Source organism: Stegodyphus dumicola, chromosome 4 (assembly GCF_044657685.1).
Source record: "Stegodyphus dumicola isolate Sdum_Otavi_A_Nest chromosome 4, ASM4465768v1".
Lineage (NCBI taxonomy): Eukaryota > Metazoa > Arthropoda > Arachnida > Araneae > Eresidae > Stegodyphus > Stegodyphus dumicola.
Genome location: NC_140771.1, coordinates 105,583,055 through 105,605,362, shown reverse-complemented (window position 1 = coordinate 105,605,362; position 22,308 = coordinate 105,583,055). Strand labels below are relative to the sequence as shown.

At 35.6% G+C, this 22,308-nt stretch overlaps 1 protein-coding gene across 2 annotated transcripts in view; it reads right to left on the bottom strand.

The window, feature by feature from the left end:
- LOC118191609 (uncharacterized) overlaps positions 1-22,308 on the bottom strand; it is a 135,729-nt gene that overhangs the window by 20,111 nt on the left and 93,310 nt on the right. For both annotated transcript variants that reach the window (XM_085815300.1, XM_085815299.1), the window contains exon 3: positions 10,795-10,940. In XM_085815300.1, coding sequence (XP_085671426.1) covers positions 10,795-10,940 — 146 coding nt within the window. The remainder of the gene's footprint in view (positions 1-10,794; positions 10,941-22,308) is intronic.

Below are 22,308 nucleotides of genomic sequence, written 5' to 3'. Positions count from 1 at the left end.
AAATGCTTAAATTTTCTCAAATTATCATGCAGTATTACAATATCTCACAGTAGTTATCTTTTAACTATTCAAATGTCCAATAGAACTTAATTCAAAACAGCTAAAGAAAGCTAATCCGCGAATTCGCTACAATCAACAAGAGCAGTTTTCTAAACAATAACAAACTAAGCAACTCCTACAAACTGAGATGTTTTCCTCCTTTTATAAGATTTTAAAATCACGCGCTAGTACTTTCCAGTACTTTCTCGAAATCAAAAAGAGATATTTATTAAATGTTTAATGCACGCGCTCTTGTATTTTCAATTTTCCGGCTTAGCTTTCTTTTAATATTCGTCACGCGCTGCACAGCGCGAGAAATAAGACCATTTAATTTATAATTGAACTAACATTAGCTTTTTAAATACCAAATTCGTAACACTGCCCCCTTCCCAAGGACTGCACGTCCCGGGCAGTACAATCCCTGGACAGGAAGCCAAACTTACAACTAAGGCATGAATACAATAATAAACATTACATTAGAATAATAAACAACATGAACAATAAATAAAACAAATCAAATGCTATCAAATACAAATCAAATACAAAATACAAATCAAATACTAAATACACATTTAGAAACAAAAAGAACCATGGTCTTACACTATTTACAATTATTTATATTACGTACTATGGCCATAGTAATTAGCTAACCTGTCGTAATGAACGACTTTAGGTTTAGAGTTCGAAGACTTACGAATCCGAACTACGAGGTCATTCAGCCTGTTTAGGACTGTGTGCGGACCATCCCAAGGTAACTGTAATTCAGGCCTGACTCCTTTTCGTCGAATCGGGTTCCACAACCACACCTTGTCTTTGTTGAATCTATGTCCAGTAGCTCTTGCGCTGTATCTGGTCTTCACTTTCTCCGTCGCTAAGTTCACTCGCTTTCGTGCGGAACGGTGCATCACTTCAAAACGCTCCTGGACATCTTGGATGTGTTCCTCAGGCGATGAAGGCGCATCCGTATGGCGATCAAACAGGCGGTCACAAGGCAGACGAAGGTCTCGACCGGAGAGCATCTGTGATGGTGAATACCCGGTAGTCTGGTGTTTCTCTCCGACCCTAGTAGGATTTCGGCAGCTTTTTGAATAGGGTCTTTCATATGAGACGTCGGCATTTCCAGGCGATGATTCCTTTTGAAGATGGATCGTCATGTCTTCAGATGCTGAGAACAGCTTATTGTTTTTGAAGTCTAAGGAAAAATTGTATTTCCTTAAGAAGTCCAATCCGAGTATGCATGGATCTGTGATATCCGCCACATAAGCCGTGTGATGGTAGGCGGCACTTCCAAACGTGATGTTTACGTTTAACTTCCCAGTTATGTCGATCTTATCACCAGAAGCAGTCTGAAGGGTAACACAGGATGGCGTCTAAATAAGTTTATCTTTAAACTGTTCAGCTAAATCTTTCCTAATGATGGTAACATTAGCTCCTGTGTCAACGATCATATTGCAAGGAACTCCATCGATATTCCCATTAATGGACAGTCCGTTACGGTTGCCACTCACTGTATAAATTTTTAGCGCTTTAAAACAAGATTTTTCATTATCTGGCAACCTCCGTTCCTCGATATGGTCACTAATTTGTTTACTGCGTCGTTGCTGGGAAATGGTCTTATTTTCCGTACCTCGGGGTGTTCTGCAGTTTCTTCGTATGTGGCCTTCAACTCCGCAGTTCCAGCACTTTAGAACTACTTTCTTCTCAAGCCACTGACTTGTCTGGTAAAATCATCTGCTTTATATTCCGTACCCTGGGGTGTTCTGCAATTCAGTCTTAGGTGACCTTCACTACCACATCTTCAACACCTTAGAGCCACTTTCTTCTCGCTCCTACTCCGTATTAAAGCGTCGACTTGTCTGGCTAAATCATCTAAACGAGCCATCAGTTGATCCACTGCCTCATGAACTCGCACAGCTCTAACTGGGTAGCGGTCTCTACTAGTTGCTTGCTGGGCTGCCTCGAACTTCATGGCGTACAACAGAGCGCTTTTTATGTCCTTTACATCTGCCATTCGAAGAGCTTTCTGTATTTCAGGATCCCGGATGCCATCGATGAAATATTGCAGCGACAGGATTTCTCTTGTTTCTGTCGGGCACTCCGAAAAGGCGTGATGTGACAGCCTTTCAACATCCGTGGCGAGTTCCTGGAGTAATTCGGTGGGCTTCTGTTGACGGAATTTTAATTGAAGCCTGATGTAGTCTTTTAAACATTTCTCTCTCGCCGAAGCGCAGCTCCAAAGCGCCGGATAGAGCTTCGAAATCTAGCCTTTGATTTTCGGGAAGCGTCTGCAGGATATCCGCTGCGTCTTCTCTCAGAGAAGCGGCGAGATGGCAGGCCTTAGCTTGGGAGTCCCATCCATTCGCATCCGCAACGATAGAACACTGGGTCCTATACACTTGCCAGGATGTCTTCCCATCATATGTGGATAGCTTCAGAGATGGACGAGCAGGTATCGGTAAGAATTTAAAATCATCACATCCGCTCCCTGCCGACGCTACGAAGTATCCATTTCTTTGGCAACTGCAGAAACTCTCTCATCAATTTGTTGTTCGATTTGTTGTTTAACGGAACAAACTTTTCCTTCGATTTCTTCTTTGACTGAATCAACTCTGTAACCTATTCGTTGTTCCACGGCCGAAACTCTGTCTTCTATTTGCGCTTTCACAAAAGAAACGTTTTCTTCAATTTGTCCAACTTTAATTTCAACCGCATCTATTCTGCCTTCCATAGCCTCAAATTTATTTTCTATTACGCAGGTAATTTCTCTTTTCATTTCGTCCTGACCTGCTTTCATCTCGTCTTTAAGGGATTTCATCTCTTCCTTAACGCATTCCTGGCCCAATTTCATTTCTTCCTTAACGGATATTTGACCAGCATCCATTTTCTCTTTAATTTCTTCTTTAAAAGATGTTTGGCCAGCTTCCATCTTTTCTTGTACAGCTTTTATATCTTCCTTAACGGAGTTGACGGCTCCTTCCATCTTTTCTTGGAAAGCAGCAAATGCAGTCATCATTTGCCTGAATTGTTCTTCCATCGCTCTTGTTATTGGCATTCAAATCCCACTTCTGACATAAAAAATTGTTGCGTGCGTACGGGTTCGTTATGAAATGAATGCACAAGTCCGATGAAAAATGAACAAAAATTTATTATTATCACAACAAAAATGCTTAAATTTTCTCAAATTATCATGCAGTATTACAATATCTCACAGTAGTTATCTTTTAACTACTCAAATGTCCAATAGAACTTAATTCAAAACAGCTAAAGAAAGCTAATCCGCGAATTCGCTACAATCAAGAAGAGCAGTTTTCTAAACAACAACAAACTAAGCAACTCCTACAAACTGAGATGTTTTCCTCCTTTTATAAGATTTTAAAATCACGCGCTAGAATTTTCCAGTACTTTCTCGAAATCAAAAAGAGATATTTATTAAATGTTTAATGCGCGCTCTTGTATTTTCAATTTTCCGGCTTAGCTTTCTTTTAATATTCGTCACGCGCTGCACAGGCGAGAAATAAGACCATTTAATTTATCATTGAACTAACATTAGCTTTTTAAATACCAAATTCGTAACAATATTATTATGTATTTTTGTTGGAATGTAGGTTTCTCTTAAAGATGTAATATTGTGACAGTTATCAGTATTTTATCCTTGACTACTTTTGACTTGCTATGCTCTTACTGTAACCCTGTTCTTCGAAATTAAATTACTCGTACAATTTTCCCCTTTCAATTTTAGCACGATAAAATTAGTTAAAAAAGAGAAACTGAATACACGAGAGAATAAAGTATGTGGCCATCTAGTTTTATATTTAGTAAATTAATTAGATGATGCACACGTTTTTATCTCCGCATGTTGGTCCTTATACTAACTGTGCATGAAAAATAACCAATTATATTCCTTTAAGTAAAAATAAACTATTATTTTTTATGGAAAAAATCGTGATTAATTGCCAGCCCTTTTAAAAAAACGTTTCGCACATCGAATTGCAATTTCTTCGCAGAGTGCACTGCTCTTCTTACTTATCAGTCTAGTTCATAGTGACAAAATATTGCTAGTTCTGTTTTTCAAATCAGTTCGTTGTTCCTCACTCGAAGAAAGATTATTTTAAATTACTGTAAATGCATGCTTCATTCTTTTTCCATTCACTTTTATGAAAAAGAATAACAATATACTCAGAAACTGAAAATCTAAAAAAGAGAAAACAGTGTTTGGTTTTCTGTCTGCAAAAATAGGTGCATTTCATTGTTATCGAAGTAAAGTTTAAAATTTTGGTTTCATAGTAATAGAATATATTTTCCAGAATGCAGTTCAAGAGCAAAAATATTAAATAATAATTAATTGTTTTTAAGTATGTATGCTAAATAAACACATTCTTTATTAAATCAAATATCGTATGGAAACCGTCCGGATCCTGAGATAATTCAAGTGATTTTGCCGAGGTTACTTCCCCAAGTACAAGACTTTATTGAATTAAGGAATCCGACTACACTGGAAAAGTTATTTGAGCTAGCAATCCAGTTTGAAAGTCGAAGAACGGCGGACATTGAAAGAAGACGCCAATATCAACAACGAAACCAATTTGGTGAGCCAAGACCACAGCAAAGTCAAGTACACGGCTACGGAAGCAAAGCGAATCAGTGGGCAAGGAAACCCGAGCATCCAAAAACAGCCGGCGAACGTCGACAGTTCAATAGCAATCCAGGAAAAAAAGTCTCAAGGCCAGTGGAAAAAGAAAGAAAGCATGGAAATGAAAAATGATTTAAACTAAAACGGATTTCTGCTGACGGGAGGGTGCGGAAATCCGAAGGCCAAGAAAACCCCTCTTCCTTCAAGTTAAATACAGTAATGGTGAAAAATTTGACTTTTCCAAAGATTGAAGTGTTGGTGAATAATATCCCAGCCACCGCACTCCTGGATACAGGCGCGCAGTGTTCCTGTGTGGCAGAAGATTTTTTTAGGAAGTATTTTCGTAAATATCGCATATATAATTCGGATAATACGACAGTGTTAGCTGCGCAAGGAGAAAGATGTAAGTGCATAGGTAAATTACCGCTATACGTTCGTATCAAGGACGAACAAGTAAAGGTTACGTTTTTCATAGTAAAGAATCTTCAAGCACATATTATCTTAGGAATAGATTTTCTTTCAGAGGCAGAAGCAACGCTGGATTTTAATGAAGCGTCCCTTAAGCTGACGATGAAACCAGTTCGAGAAGAAAAAACGGAACCGCCGATGTTAAACCTTGATCACCTGCCTAAGGAAGAGCAACAAAGAATCCGACAAGTGGTAAGTGAATTTGCTTCGTTATTTAGTGATATTCCAGGATTTACTCAAGTTACTAACCATAGTATCGACACCGGGGATTCAAAGCCAGTTCGCCACAAAGCATACCGGTATGATAAGAATAAAGAAAAAATTATAGAATGGTACATTAGCGATATGCTGCGTAAAAAGATCATAACACCCATCTCAAGTAGTTATGCTAGCCCGGTGGTTTTATGTAAGAAAAACAATGACTATCCATTAACACATCCAAAAAGGTGGCGTTTCGCGATTGACTATCGTAAATTAAACTCCATAACTAAATATCCGGTATATCCGTTACCTATCATTGAAGAAATTCTAAGGAACATAACATCTACCAAATATATGACGACTTTAGACTTAACGACTGGTTATTTTCAAATAGGGGTTAGACCGGAGGACGTGCCTAAGACTGCTTTTATAACCAAGTCTGGCACTTATGCATTCCTGCGTATGCCGTTTGGCCTTTCAGAGGCACCGGCAACATTTCAGCGATGTATGGACATTGTGCTAAGGCCTGTTCTTGGAAAGTCCACATTTATCTATTTAGACGATATCATTATTACTAGTGATAATCTGGACCAACATGTACAGGATTTAAGACAGGTGTTTTCATTATTAAATTAGGCCGGTCTAAAAGTTAATGTCGAAAAGTGCAAATTTGCAGCCCTTGAATTAAAATACTTAGGTTACAAAATATCTCAGGAATCGAGACAGACGAATCAAAAATAATCGCTGTGCAAAAATATCCGCAGCCAAATACGGCGAAGAAGCTCTCTTCTTTTCTAGGACTTTGTTCATATTATAGGTCCTTTATAAAAGATTTTGCAGCTATTGCTGAACCATTGTTAAAATTAAAAAGGAAAAAGGCAAGATTCTCGTGGACGGCCGAAGCCAATAGTGCTTTCGAAAAATTAAAGCAAGCATTAACGCAAGCCCCTGTGTTGAAATGTCCTGAAAAGGATGAGAATTTAGAAATTTCAGCGCATGCTTCGGATTATGCGGTAGGAGCGGTACTTTCGCAAAATCAGCAGCCCGTGGGATTTTTTAGTCGAACTTTAAATCAAACACAAAGAAATTATTCCGCGACTGAGAGAGAGGCACTTGCAGTTCTGTTAGCAGTGCAAAAGTTCCGAGTCTATTTTGGAAGAGCGCCAATAACAGTGTATTCTGATAATGCGGCGGTAACTAGATTGTACTCAGGGAAAAAATTATCCCTAAGGTTAATAAGATGGGCACTCAAGCTACAAGAATATAATCTGGTAATCAAGCATACCCTCCGGAAAGGAAAATATCGTAGCAGATGCCCTATCCAGAATAAAAATAGATGAAGAAGGTAATACTGTAAAGGTGGCAATGCTCACAGCATGTACAATAAATTCCCGAGAAACTGTAATAACCGAACTAGGTAAGGATCCTGAGTTTGGAAACATTTATGAGTATTTAAAGGATCCTGAAAATTTTAGCCACCAAGATATTGTGGCGATAAGAAATAGGGCGGCCCATTACGAACTAATAGATGGTCTATTATTTTATACAAAAACTACAAATTCCAACAACGAATTTCGACCTGTTATCCCAGCTAGTCTTAGATTAAATATCCTGCAGGAGTTACATGACAGCCCTTTAGCTTCTCATGCTGGTATTCGAAAAACTATCCAACGCGTACGCGAGGCAGTCTATTTTCCTGAACTGCAAAAGTTAACAAGGGCGTATGTCCAGTCCTGCCCAACATGTCAAGCAGTTAATTATATTAATTTCCGCCCGGCCGGGTTTCTAAATAGTATTAAATCCGATTTTCCAAATGAAATAATTGGCATCGATTTATTGGGCCCTTTCCCAAAAAAGTCAGTTAAATAAAAGTCGGTATCTCCTTGTTATGGTTGATCATTTTAGTAAGTGGACCGAAATTGTTCCCTTAAAACGAGCCTCCGCGAAATTAGTTACTGATTCTATTTTAAATAAATATATTTTAAAATACGGGGCGCCCCTAAAAGTTATATCGGATAATGGTCCTCAATTTGTAAGTAATATATTTGAAGACATGTGCCAAAAACTGGGCATACGTCATTTAAAAATGGTCCCGTATCGGCCGCAATCAAATATAGCGGAACGGGTCAATAGAAATATAGTGAAAATTATCCGTAGTTATGTTAAAAATTTTCATAAAAGCTGGGATAACTATGTCAATGAATTTGCTTTCGCCCTTAGGACCGCAAAACATGATACAACGGGCAAAACTCCTGCTGAGTTATTTTTAGGCAGAAAGATTATAACGCCGTTAGATAAATTATTTTATGTTCAACAAAGAGCCCCAGAATTTAAAATGGGTGACATAGAAAAATTAATTAAAGAAGCAAAAAAGAACACTGAAGTAGCACAAAGAAAACAGAAGCTGTATTATGACATGAAACGACGGGGAGTAACTTATAAAGTAGGAGATGAAGTATTAAAAATTAAGCATTCACTTTCTTCAGCACCAGAAGATAAAACCGCCAAATTTTTTCCACGATTTGAAGGACCATATGTCATAGAAAAAATAACTCACGTTGTAGTGGTGTTAAAAGCAAGGAATGGTGAAACATGCTCCGCAAACATTGACCAAATAAAACCATACTATGACCGTAATAAAATGCAAATATTTAAAGATCTTTTGAAGGATCCGGCATGGCAGGCACTGCAGGCACAAGCTCCAGAGGTGGAACAACGACAAGCACAACGGCAAGCCATTAGGAGGCAGGAGCAACTGAAAAGAAAATTTCTCCGTAGGAAAATTGAAGGTAACAAGAAAAAGAAGCCGTTCCACCGACCAGAAAAGAGAGCTCACGACCACCCCCAGAATAAAGAAGGGAGAAGTACGACGAATGCAAAGAAAGCCAGGAGAAATAACGGCAACTATAACCCGGCTCCCAAACGGAAGATCTACTCATCGGACAGGACTCTACGCAGCAAATGTCGCCGAATTGCGGAAGGACCACCAGCGGCGGAGGAAAAGATACAAGGAAAATTTGAACGGCCAGCAACGAGATCCAAGCAGGAACGAGAGAGAAGTGTCCCGGTTCCGCCAAGACCAGCGGCCATCAAACGGCCAAGACCACAGGCAGAGGCGAAAAAGAAGGTATTCAAGGGTGACCGAACTGGAGGGAAAAGAAAACTCCTAGAGGAAGGAACTGAAGGGCGAGCCCGCACAAGAAGGAGGATAAATCAAACACGAATCTTTGCTACCTTCCAGGACTGGGCAGAGAAAAGAATGTCCGAATACCACAAAGATAAGTAAAATTTTATGTTACTTTGCAAACTTAAGTTAATCTTTCATTCTTACTGCAAGTGGCAGATTTCAAGACGTTTTACCTCATGTGAGGTCTACCTTTATCGCCAAAAAGGCGAGAAATGAGTTGTTACCTATTTTGGTATTATGTTTTTCAATTACTCGCGAGTAAAACTAAAGTTGATGTATAATAGGAATGTGTAAATACTTGAATATTGTAAGAGTTATTGTATAAATTTTATTTAAAACATTCTGGCAAGAAAGTTTTAGTCTGAAAGACTTTTGAAATGTAGTATTTCAATGTAGAAGAATTGGCACTTGCTTGGAAAAGAATAGAAGTTAACAATGTACTACTAATGTATGTTTTAAAATGCGTAAAATTAACGGCATGTTAATATGTTCTTATATACAATGTGAACTGTTATTTTAAATGTTAAGAAATACTGTGATATGGTAAAAGTGAAAGAAATGCCAAAAATTTTAAACTTATTCGTGTTACTGAAAAAAAAAAAAAAAAAAAAAAAAAAAAAAAAAAAGAGAGAGAGAAAAGTATTGTGAAAAAAAAAGAGAAAAGTAAGGTTGAATGAATGTAGTTAGGCTCTCTGACGCTACACTTCAGAGTTAGCCACTTTCAGAATATTACCTCAGGGTTTAGAGTTGAAGATAAGGTGTGTTACGAGGTCTTGTTATGTTGAATTTTAACACGTTAGTGTTTTGATTGTAGGCGGCAGTGTTGCACACGTATACATAAACACATTCGTGTTTGGTGTTTTCTTTTACAACACATGTCAGAGAGCACGGGGAGAGATAATTAAAATAAAGTCATGAATGAAATAAGAATGTTAAGAGAAATATAAATATTCATGTTACTTGCCATTTCATTGTGTAACATTTCATTAAACTAGTTTTCCTTCCAGAGAACCAGATTTCAACTAAAAGCTCCTGTTTAGATGCAGTACAGATGAAAAGTAATAATCCATGGAGCTGATAATGTAAAAACAAATTTTTTTAAAATTTCTAGTTTCTAGAGAGGAATGTTTGTAAAAGATTGGCCTCGTGTTAGATTCTAGAGCTAAAAGTTTTCAACAAGGTCGTTTTAGACCTGAGTTTCAAACTATTAACTCTGGCGGGAAGTATGTAAGGATCTTATGTTTTACGAACGTTTATTTTATTTTAAATCTTTACTATCACTTCTTATTTTCTACTTCCGGCCAGAATTAAAAGCTTTAACTTATTTATGCAAATTTGTCTGGCGAACGCCAAGTACTACTTAAGTTGTGGCTTTTTGCCAAGCAAGAGAGAGGAAGGAGTTAATAGAAGCAGGCCGCTTGCCTTAGCAGTTTTACTCGGTTGCTGGTTGCCTTCCAGGCCAGAGATTTAATCCTTTTAATAATTTTAAACGTATTGTAGTGTTAACAGTTCTCTGTACTACATACGGCTTCCTGTTAATATACGGCCAATCTTCCACGTAGGCCCTTGTTTATTATTCCAAAGTTAAGTTAGAGTTTAGTTAATATTTTTATATTCTTACGTTCAGACCACAAGTGGTTGGTCTCTGTATTCCGAAGTCCGGAAATTATTGTAAAGAGTGAAAAATAAAGGGTTTCGTATACCCTTCCTGTGTATCTTGTCTACTTCCCACATTTATTGAACATAGCTTTAGTAAGCTCCCTGTTCCGAGTCAGGTTCTTGAATGTTGCCCAAGCAAGTAAGGCGGAACACTGAACCTGATAGTATTACAGGAAGATAAAAAGAATGAAGTCATTTTCAGCCAAACGAACTACGCCAAACTGCTTATCTATTTATTTATATACATTATTTTTGCAAAACATTGCTTTTTCTAATCATATAAATCAGTACTACAATAACAGCACTTATTAATATAATTGTTTTTAAAAATTCGTTATAAAGGTTATTTTTTAAAAATATCAATAGTCGCAGTAAAACTTACCTGTCCTCCTCAACAATATGAATCTATTCAGATCTAAATGTAAATGAGGCTGAACTGATTTCTGAGAAAAACACATACTTAATTAAAAAGTATGAAACATTAAACTAATTAATTTTGATATAAAATCCACATAAATTTCACTTTCACTCTTCCTGTAGCTACGTGTAGTACGTAACTATAATATTAAAAGTTACATAATAAAATGTAAAGGAATTACTAAATACGCACCCGACATCATTATCTGTAGAACCGTCGTTTTCTCTGAAAACCGTTTGATAGCAACATGAGTAGTTGTCCTTAACAAATTTTTCAATAGCTTTTACATCCAAAATCAGTAGATTACCTTCTGTTTTCGTCAAAGGTTCATAATCTTCCTAATAAAGTAAGATGATTAATTTACATGTAGTTAGGAGCAAATATATAATGTATAAATAAAGTAAATATTGTTTGTTTTCGTATTTTTTCTTCGAACTCTTTTACATATCACAAAGAAGAAAAAAAAAAAAAAAAAAAAAACCTTTTACGAACGAAATGCAACAATATAAAATAAAAATTGGTATTAAATTAAGATTTATCTTTGGAAGTTAACAGCATATTCTAAAGTGACTCTGGGAATAGGTGAAAACCAGTTAGTCCTTTTTCTTGTAAAAGAGACGCAAATATCATAATGTGAAGACAATCCAACTATACTCAAGGTGCTCTCGTTTTCAAAAGAGATAGAATGAGGTTCTTTTGTGAATGTTAAATACAACTTCATTTGAAGCGTTGTCACCTAGAATGTAAGGGGAATATCTTAGTCTCTCTAGTCCAACGGCAGCACTTACTGATCTGTACCACAGCCGCGGAAGCTCTAAGGTTAGGTGATCTCACGTCACGAACTCCGTCTGCTCAAAGAACGTGTATACGACATCATGCCTAGAACCTGTATGTTGGCTGTCGATACTGTCGATGAAGTTCTTTATACGTATAAATCGTTAAAATGGAACTTTGAAATTGTTTTATTTCTCATTAGCATTTGCCTTTCAATAAAGCCAAATCGATGCTGAGTTTCAGGATGTCAAATTATGACACAGGTGATGCAGACATTTCCGTACGCAAATTATCTAAATGCGCTGGTAAGAAGTGAACTGGTGCAAGAAAACTCCACAGAAAAAATTGGTTGCTATCTGCAAGAAGTGTATTTATTGCGTTTGAATCGGATACGATAAAAATTGATGAAATACTAGAAAGAGATCTCACTATGTTAAAAATACCAAGAAGATGCCCGAAACTTTAAAAAAAAATCCATTTATATTTTCTAACTGGCCCAAATATATGACAGAAAAAAAAAACCTATTGCAAAAGCAAGTAGATACAGAAATCTACCAAAATTAGACAACCTCTCTTTTCAGCAATTTATAGATAAAGATCAAATCAAACGTTTTATTGATTTTTATCAAAACTTAGAACAGCAGGTAAAATCATTCAAGTTGATTTCAAAACCAAATGTAATTAAAAATAAAGAGCATGTATTTTTTGTGAATTTAAATTTATTATTAGCACCAAGCACAGAATAATAATATCAGTTCAAATATTTTTTTCAGTGATACATCTTACTGTTGCTACATCTTACTTCAAAAATATTCTACATAATTCACAAAATAATCCTTTATGATGAATTGAAATGGGAAATATATTAAGTTTCATTAAAAGTATACAGAAAGATAATTTCAATGAAGCGCTTTCTAGTGAAAGTCTTGCGTATTATTGGAAAAAAAAATATTTCTCCAGATGAAGATATATATGATAGAAAATTCATTTTATAGCAAATAATCTTGTGTGATAAATTTAAAAATGGCTCAAAGGTATGTACAGCAGTGAACTTTAAGTTTTTGCATATTTTTTATAAGTGATATTATTTGCAAGTTATTCTTGACTATATGGTATTAGTTTATTGTCAATGCCTTTGATCGACCATTTAATTAAAATGACGAATATTCTGAATCTTGTTGTGTCGCAAATTTTAATTGTACTTATGTAATTTAAATAATCACTATTTAGGCTTTTATTTTACTGAAGTTGTTGTGAACAGAGTAGTGGATATTTTTTTTAGCAGCTAAAATCTTTAGCTGTATTTATTTTTCGATGCTTAGACTTTCTCACAAAACAGGGACCGGTTTTTCGGAAACTGTCAAGTAGAAAAAACAGAAAGGTAAATTTTAAAGTTGCTTTTGCAAATTTTTAATTTAATCTTATTGTGAATCATTGATAACACTGAGACTACTGCTGCCGAATACATAAATTAAAATAAACATTTGTTCTATCTGAAATCTCGACACTGGTGAGACAGAATGAGAAATTATCACAGAATTATTACAGAAATGAGATAATATCCTTCATCACCTTTATATAATAAATAAAAGGGAAGAAACAACTCCATTTTCAAAATCAAAAGCACTATCTCTCTTTAAAATAAAACTATATCCTCTGAAGTTCCTGAAAACACATGAATCTCAATACGATGATTCCTAAACTCAAGAGTAGCCAGAAACTACAAACACGGAAGACTTCAAAACACTATCGAAGGATTAACCAAAGAAGTAAGAGTTCAATCACCAGTTGAAATAAAATTATTCATCCGATCGTATAGTTCAAATACATATAAAATTAATTTCGCTACTACACATCCTCAATAAAATTACCCAGGTTCGTTTTGAAAGAATCCATGCTTTCCTTAATGATCACATAGGGGACATGAGTAGACTATTAAAATAAACATAAGCAAAAATTACAAATAAAACACATTTACTAATGAAGGATCAGTATATATTAAGATAGCTGGCCAGACTACCCCTACATTAAATTGGTTAAATAACATTTCCAATTATTCCTAAAATTCATGGGAAAAGAGAATTGCCTACATAAGCATAATACATTAGTGTACAATATTTTGTTTGATGCTTGAAAGATATTCGCTTTTCTTAACTAAACTTCATTTGAATTTAACCCTTAAAATCTCACATATTCAAATGTTTCTACAGGATACCAATGCTGAAGATCATTTGATCATTTTCAATGCTTACAAATCATTTTCAAATATTGCAAGAAATTACAAGTAACCAAATTATCTTTTCATTCATAAATTTTAAAATAACCTAGTACAAACAAGTTCTCTGTATTTAAAATTTTTAAATACCATTTCTACCAATTAACTTAAGATAAAATAAAATGATCATAACAAGATAAACAGATACACTAGAAAGTAGTGGAAAGAAAACTCACATACTGGGTCGTATAAAAAGTCTCCGCCGTTTTTGGCCAGTAGATGGTGTTGATGCCTATATATCCGGCAACACTCACCCGATTGTTTCAAATGAGCATGTGCTTAAAAGGTGACATTCAGCTTCCATTGTTTGTGAAGATAATTTTCTAATTCGTTGTTTGTGTAAAAAGTTACAGTGATTTGAAGATGGGTGAAATATCTTAAGAAATACGCTATGTGATGCTTTTTTACTATAAAAAAGGTAAAAACGCTGCAAAAACATCCAGAAAAATTTAGAAAGTCTACGGTGAGAATGTTGCGAGTGAACGAAAGCCCCATAAATGGTTTGCTCGATTCCGTTCGGAAAATTTTGATGTCAAAGGTACACCTTGCTTTGGTCAAATACTGGCGAAACCATCAATTCGGCCCTGTACTGTGCACAACTCGACCGTTTGAACGACGCAATCCGGAAAGAGCGACCAGAATTGGCCAACAAAACGGAAGTTGTATTCGATGTATTATAACTGTTCGCGCCTGCGCATCTGTAATGTAATCCACGCATGCGCATCTGTAATGTGATGATCAAAGGAGTTTGAGAATCGCCATCGACGGTGTAAGAGGGATGGTCACACCTATGAGTTAATGAGTGATTGTAATTAATTATGAGAATTAATAAAGAATCGAACCAGCGAATTTATTTAGTGTGTGTTATTTGGGACGAGACCCAAACATATCTGGTCGTAGTCGACCGGAGCGTGAGTAAATAGTGTTTCGTTTTTGAGAACACAGGAGTGTTTGTGTTTGCCAATATTCCCAGCTTGTTCTTTTCAACGAATATCGCTGATTTTGGATACGGATATTCATCAAAAGTGAATCACTGCAGAGGTAAGTGATTCCTCTCTTGTTAATTCTGTACTTTCTGTGCTTGTTCTGTTATAAATAACAATGTTATTTAAGGGTGCTAAAAAAGAAAATTTAAGGCTTATTGCCTTAGAAATAAATCTAAATGTTGACGAAAAAATGACTATAGCAGATTTGACTGATATTGAGAATAGTGAAATTTTTAAAACTAAACAAGATTTAGTAAAAGAGATAGCAAACTCTATTATCGAAAATAGAAAACAGGAAGAGCAAAAACTTGTCGAGTTAGAAAAAATAAAACTTGAGAGATCAAAGAATGAGTTAGAGTTGGCTAAACTTAAAGCAGAAACTAAACTTGATGGTGTAAGCGAAACCGAAACAAAATCAGAGTCATTAGATAAATTAATAAAAAGTATCAGAACCTTAACTGTAAAAATTCCTATACGGCCTGAGAGTTGGGGATTTTTCTTTTCGTCATTAGAACGAGCGTTTATTACAAAAAATGTTTCGGAGGACTATAAAGCAGAAATTCTGTTAAATCTGTTAGGAGACAAAGCTTCGAATATAATAACCTATTTACATGATAAGGATATCGCGAATTATGAAAAAGTAAAAGAAGTAGTTCTGAAGGAGTTTCAGCCAACACCATATTCCTGTTTAGAAAACTTTAGAAAAACTGTTAAACAACCACATGAAACTCATGTGCAGTTTGCTTCTCGCTTAATAACTGCCTGGGATTATTATTTAAAATTAAGGAAGGTAACTGACTTCGAGACCCTCAAACAACTAATAGTTTCAGATAGGTTATACCAATCTTTAGATACGGGAACAGCTTCTCACATTACTGTGAGGCAAGGTGATTCATGGTTTTCACCTAGTGAGTTAGGTAAAGAAATAGATTTATATTTCACGTCACGAGGAAAACCTCTTACTGAGAATTCTCATGTTAATCGTAAGTATAATAGCTCAAAAAGTGTAGCTAAAGTGTTTTTATCAGACGTTAAAACAGAGAACTGTATTTTATGCCACGAGAATCACGGATTGGAAAAATGCCCATCGTATTTAAAATTACCGGTACAAGAAAGAGTACAGGTTGTGAAATCTAATAAATTATGTTTTAACTGTCTACACATGCATTCAGTATCAAATTGCCCATCGAAATATTCTTGTTTTTGTCAAAAACGGCACCACAAAACTATTCACTTTCCGAAAGCAAATAATTTCGTAAAGGAGAAAGAATGTTCTTCATCGGAACAAAATAAAAACAAAACAAATGTATCTGACTGCAACGTTCCCAAACGAGATGACTCATCGACCTTGTATGTTAATGCGCAGGAGTTCGTTCAAAAGGCATTTATTAGCAATTATTCGAATAAACAGAGTACAGTTCTGCTTTCAACAGCCGTATGTTTTCTAATTGATAACGAGGGAAGGAAACACAGAGTGAAGTGTCTATTGGACGGGAGCAGTATGTCGAACTTTTTGACACGGAATCTTATTGAACTTTTGCAGTTAGAGAAAGAAAAAACAAAAATTTCCGTTTCGGGAATAAATGATGCTACTTTAACAATAAAGCATAAAATTAATGCTCCGATATGCAATAAAGAAGGAACTTTTATAAAGAATTTGGACTTTTTAGTAATTCCAAAAATAACTGCTGATTTAACACCTTCGCGCAAAGTTAAAATTTCAGTGCAAGATCTTCCTAATTTAAAATTAGCAGATGAAGGATTTAATGTTCCAGAAAGGGTAGATATGTTGTTGGGAGCGGGAGTTTTTTATGAACTTTTGAAACCGAGTCAAATTCGAATGAATAATCCTGATCTTATTTTTCAAGATACAGTTTTTGGTTTTATCGTGTCTGGAAGTATTCCAACAGAGACTGAAAACAGGGTTCATTGTGGGTTGATAAAGGAAGAAGACAACTTAGATAAAGCTCTTAGAAAATTTTGGGAATTAGAAAATATTGAAACTGATAAACCCAAAAACAAAGAATTTTTAATTTGTGAGAAACATTTCGTAGAAACTTATACACGAGATAAAACCGGTAGGTACGTTGTTAAAATGCCATTAAAGGAGAATCCGGACACTTTAGGAAGTTCTAAACAAATTACAACGAGTAAATTAAATTCCTTATGGAAACGCTTAATAAAGAATCCCGAATATTTAAAATTATATTCAGATTTTTTAAAAGAATATCAACAGTTAGGACATATGGTTGAGGTGAGTGAAAGCGAGGAGGAACGAGGTTCATATTACATTCCTTATATTGGAGTATATAGGGGAGAAGAGAAAAGTAAGTCGACTCCCTTGAGGGTAATATTTAACGCTTCTTCTTTGACAAACAAAGGAAACTCTCTAAATTCTATACAGTATAATGGAGGTGTGATACAAGATGATTTATTCTCAATTATGCTGAGATTCAGGAAATATATTTTTGCTTTCACTGCTGATATACAAAAGATGTATCGAGCTATTTCTATCCATCCAGATCAGTGGAAGTTGCAAAGGATTTTATGGAAAGAAGGCATTGATAAGCCAGTTAAAAACTTTGAGCTAACTACTGTTACCTATGGAACTGTGAGTGCACCATTTTTAGCAATGAGAACACTTGTACAGCTGTCAAAGGACGAAGGAGATAAATTTCCTTTAGCAGCACCTGTACTGAGAGAAGACATGTACATGGACGATATTTTATCTGGAGCTGAGTCACTAAGTTCTGCGTTAGAACTTCAAAATCAATTAATAGGCATTTTGAAGAGTGGAGGCATGTTACTCCATAAGTGGTGTAGTAATGCTACTGAACTGTGTCAAACAAACGACAAAACATATCCCTTTGGTAAATCAGAAGAATCTAAAGCATTAGATATTTTATGGAAGTCAAAAGGAGATTGTTTGAGCTTCAACGTTAAAATCGAAGACAACGTAAAGGTTACGAAACGGCAAGTGTTATCCGTCATATCTCGCATCTTTGACCCATTGGGTATAATTTCCCCAGTTATAATTGTAGCAAAAATATTTATGCAGAAATTATGGCTGTTAAAATTGAGCTGGAATGATGTTTTGCCAGAAAAGGAGGCTAAAGAATGGAAAGAATTCTCCAGTACCTTGCAGCTAATTAACAACATTGAAGTCCCTAGATGTATTTTGTTACCAGATAGAATCAAGATTGAATTACATGGTTTCTATGATGCCTCAGAGGCCGCCTATGGAGCATTTATCTACTGTAAAGCAACATCAGCAACAAACCATACATCAATGAGGTTGGTGTGCAGTAAATCGCGTGTCTCACCCCTAAAGAAGACTACAATCCCAAGACTTGAGCTTTGCGCAGCAGTGCTATTAGCTAAACTAATGCATCGAGTGAAATCATCGTTAAAATTGTTTACTACTATCCACCTTTCGACCGATTCTATGATTGTGCTGTCATGGATCAACAAAGAGCCACACCTGCTCAAGACATTTGTCGCAAACCAGATTTCAAAGATACAGGATCTGACTGAAATAGCACAGTGGCATCATATAGCTTCTGAAGAAAACCCATCAGATCTCGTATCTAGAGGTATGTCTGCCAAAAAACTGCAACTAAGTCAACTGTGGTGGAACGGGCCTGACTTCTTAATGAAGGATGAGTACCCTATAAGAGTTATACCTGAAGCAATTGCTGAAAAGGACAGTAATGAACTTAAAAACTTTGCTGATTCTGAACTATCTACATGTTTAAATCTGAATGTGAATAATTTTGTTAATGATTTATTGAATTGCAGTAATAAGTATTTAAAATTAATTCGTATTATAAGTTTTTGTTTTAGGTTTTACAAGAATTGTAAGCAAGAACAAAAGCAGGTAGGTAATTTACAAGTGGGAGAATTGAGAGCAGCTGAAGAAACTTTAATAAAATTAGTACAGGGTGAGTATTTTATAAATGAGATAAATTATCTTAAAAAATCAGGTATTGTTCCAAGAAATAGTTCTGTAAAAGGTCTTAACCCTTTCATTGACAGTAATGGACTGTTGAGAGTTGGAGGTAGATTAAAAAATAGCAATTTAACTTATGAGAAAAAATTTCCTATTATTCTGCCTTCTAAACATAAATTAACAGAGTTAATAGTTAATTACTATCATTTAAAATATTTGCATGTGGGTCCTCAATCTTTGTTATATCATATAAGACAAAAATTTTGGATTGTAAGTGGTAGAAATGTTTGTAGAAAAATTGTAAAATATTGCATAATATGTTTTAAAGCTAATCCCATTGTAGCTCAGCAAATCATGGGTGATTTACCCAAGCAAAGAATCACAGCTAATCTTACATTCAATTGTACTGGAGTTGACCTCTGTGGCCCATTCTTAATTAAGTACAAAAACCAGAGAAAAGGTACATATCTAAAAGTTTATGTGTGTATATTCATTTGTATGGTTACTAAGGCCATTCATTTAGAGCTGGTAACAGACCTAACATCTGAAGCATTAATAGCTACCTTGAAACGTTTCTTTGCACGAAGAGGTAAAAGTTTAACACTATTTAGTGATAACGCTACGAATTTTGTAGGTGCAAATGCAGAATTAAAGAGATTAAACAAAGTTTCAAACGACCAATTAGCAAATTATGTGTCTTACGAATACAAAAATGAGTATTGTCTTTATAGTTATTGTACAGTATTGAATGTGTTTCACATAAAATGTCATTATGTAACTGAAATGTTATATTGTATTGCTTTGAGTTGTACGCTGATGTATATGGTAAATGTCTAATTATAATAATGATTTTATGTAATAGTACTTATTCAAAATTGTTTATGATATACTTGTTTAATTTTTTATGCTATATCTTAATTACAATAGTTGAATGCCAAGCATTGCAACGCGGGGCGGCATGTTCGCGCCCGCGCATCTGTAATGTAATCCACGCATGCGCATCTGTAATGTGATGATCAAAGGAGTTTGAGAATCGCCATCGACGGTGTAAGAGGGCTGGTCACACCTATGAGTTAATGAGTGATTGTAATTAATTATGAGAATTAATAAAGAATCGAACCAGCGAATTTATTTAGTGTGTGTTATTTGGGACGAGACCCAAACAATAACAATACGCGGCCACACACATCTTTGATAACTCGGAACAAATTGATGGAACTTGATTGGGAAGTTTTGATACACCCACCGTATATCCCGGACCCTTGCGCCCTCTGACTACCATTTGTTTCAGTCTCTGCAAAACTCTCTTGAAGGTAAAAAGTTGGCCGACTGAAGTGGCACGGAAAATCACTTGGCCAAGTTTTTAGACGGTAAACCACAGACGTTCTACCCCCATGAAATTATGAAGCTACCTGAAAAATGGCAAAATGTCATAGATAATAAGGGTTAATATATACTTGATTAAAATTGATTTTCAAAAAAGAAAACTTTTGTTGAAAATGTAACAAAAAAACCGCAGAGACTTTTTATATGACCCAATATAATACCCAATTTGATAACCCTGGTAAGAAAAATAAAATAATCCGACTTGATAAGCCTGGAAAGAGTCTGATGTATATCAGTCCCTAAAAGAGGGAACGTTTTTGCTTGTTGCTCTGCCAAAATCAAATATACCTCACCATTGGTTCTCTTTGCGAAATTCCATTATGTCCATCAATCTCTGAAGGAAGAAATGTAGTTGCATGGTTTACTGTTCAAATCGCATATTCTTCACCCTTATTCTCATGTCAGCGACACTCTAAATTTTGCTTCAAAAGAGGTACATATTAGTAGCTGGAAAGGCCATGAAAAAAACCTATATTTCTAGCACAAAATTCTCAGCGGCTAGCGAAAATTTTCTGGACCGTCGAAAAGAATTCATCTTGTCGGCTACTGGAACTCATTATTCTCATACTACTATTCATACGTGGCCGGGACGGCTGTGAAGAAACGCGCCCATCAAATTCCTTATCGCCGAATAAACTGGACTCACAGACGGCGGTCGGGCCGTAGGCCACAGGGCTTCGGTCGAAACCTTATTTCTCTCTCCCGCTCTCTGCCATTTTTTTTAATTCTTTTTATCATTTTCAATAAGGTGGGAAATTATGCTTCTGCTTTTCGTGCAGCAATATTTAAAATCTCGGTATTTCTAAACTACGGACGCCTCTAAACTCACTATTGACTCAAATTAGCTATAAATTAATATTTATCCAATCAAACACTTATCTTGAACTCTCTCCAACCAGCGAGAAAAAGAGTAAAAATTTACCTCCAAATTTCCGAGAAAAGTCTAACCGCGTTTTAAAAGTGACATTTCCCGTTCTCACGCTAAACTTCAAGGAATGCTTTTAACTGTATTTCTGTAAGACGCGACGCCAGTAGTGATAAACAGATCACAAAGCTCTTTTGGAAAAGTCGAAAAATTTCTCGCCTCCAACGAGCGAAACATGTGTGCAGCCCAGAAGGGGAAGGAAGCAGCTGTTTGCCGAACTTTGACCCCCAAAACGGATAGCCTGGAAAGAAAATCCCATTCTTTTTAGCTGTACAAAATTCATTTCTAGCTTATTAAGAGCTTTACTGCATTCAAATGAAAAAGCGAGTTTAAATAAGAATATATTCAGAATTAGTTCACAAACATTCGTAAGCACTGTAAATTAATACACAACACGTTTATAGTGATTCAACGCAAAATTCCGTTTTGAGACTAATAGCCCTTCTAGGCTAACACCCCTTTCGGCTAGAAGGTACATTCTATCTGGAAAAATAGATGTTTAAATGTAATTTTATACAAAATTACAAACATATTCACATGTTTTTGACCATTTGATTTAATTTAGTGCTTTAATCATATTCACCTTAGTCAAACTTTACTTGTAATTGCAACAATTCTGCAATGTAAGAGTGTTAATACATTTTTCATTCAACATTTTCATTTATTTGATGGAATAATTCTTTTTCGGCTAGCCTTCTATACCTGTGCCGACACTATGTACTATTTATCCGCAGTGCTACTTAGCTGTTCTTGAGACCTTTTGATATACCCCTCCCCTTTTAAAATGAAGGAGTAAAGTCTGTGATTTTTGCGTGGTATTTTATTTTACTCTGTAGAATCTAAGAAATAACATATTCGCTAGTCTTATTTTCACCAGCCAAATCCCTCATCAAAGTTATTTTATTTTTGTGAATTAGTTTACAAATAACATGATCAATAAATAGTTAACATCGTAGCAAAGAATGAAAAAAATATAAGAATTAAAATTAAATCTGGAACTTACAAATGATAAAAATTCAAGTTTTAATTGAAAGATTTATTTAGAATTCTATTTATGTTCTAAACCTGTATAAATACAAACGGTAATCATATAGTTACGAAATACCTAGCCGCGGTAAGATAGTTTAGAGGGTTTAGGGTTGTCAGTAATTGGCAAGGAGAGGAGGGTTGACATATTTGACACGAAGTCGCCCATTTGGTGATATTTGGAGACAAAATTGGTGATAGCCATAGACGGAGCCAGAACATTCTGAAATGAATTCTTACCGGTTTACCCCAGAATGTTCTCAAAGGCAGGTCAAGAGCTATATAAACCCTGCCTGTACGCGGAATAGCAGTGCATCGTGAGAGAGTAGCAGAGTACGCTGAGTTCAGTAGTAGTGTCTTGAGCTCCGAGAGCGATCGGCCAAAT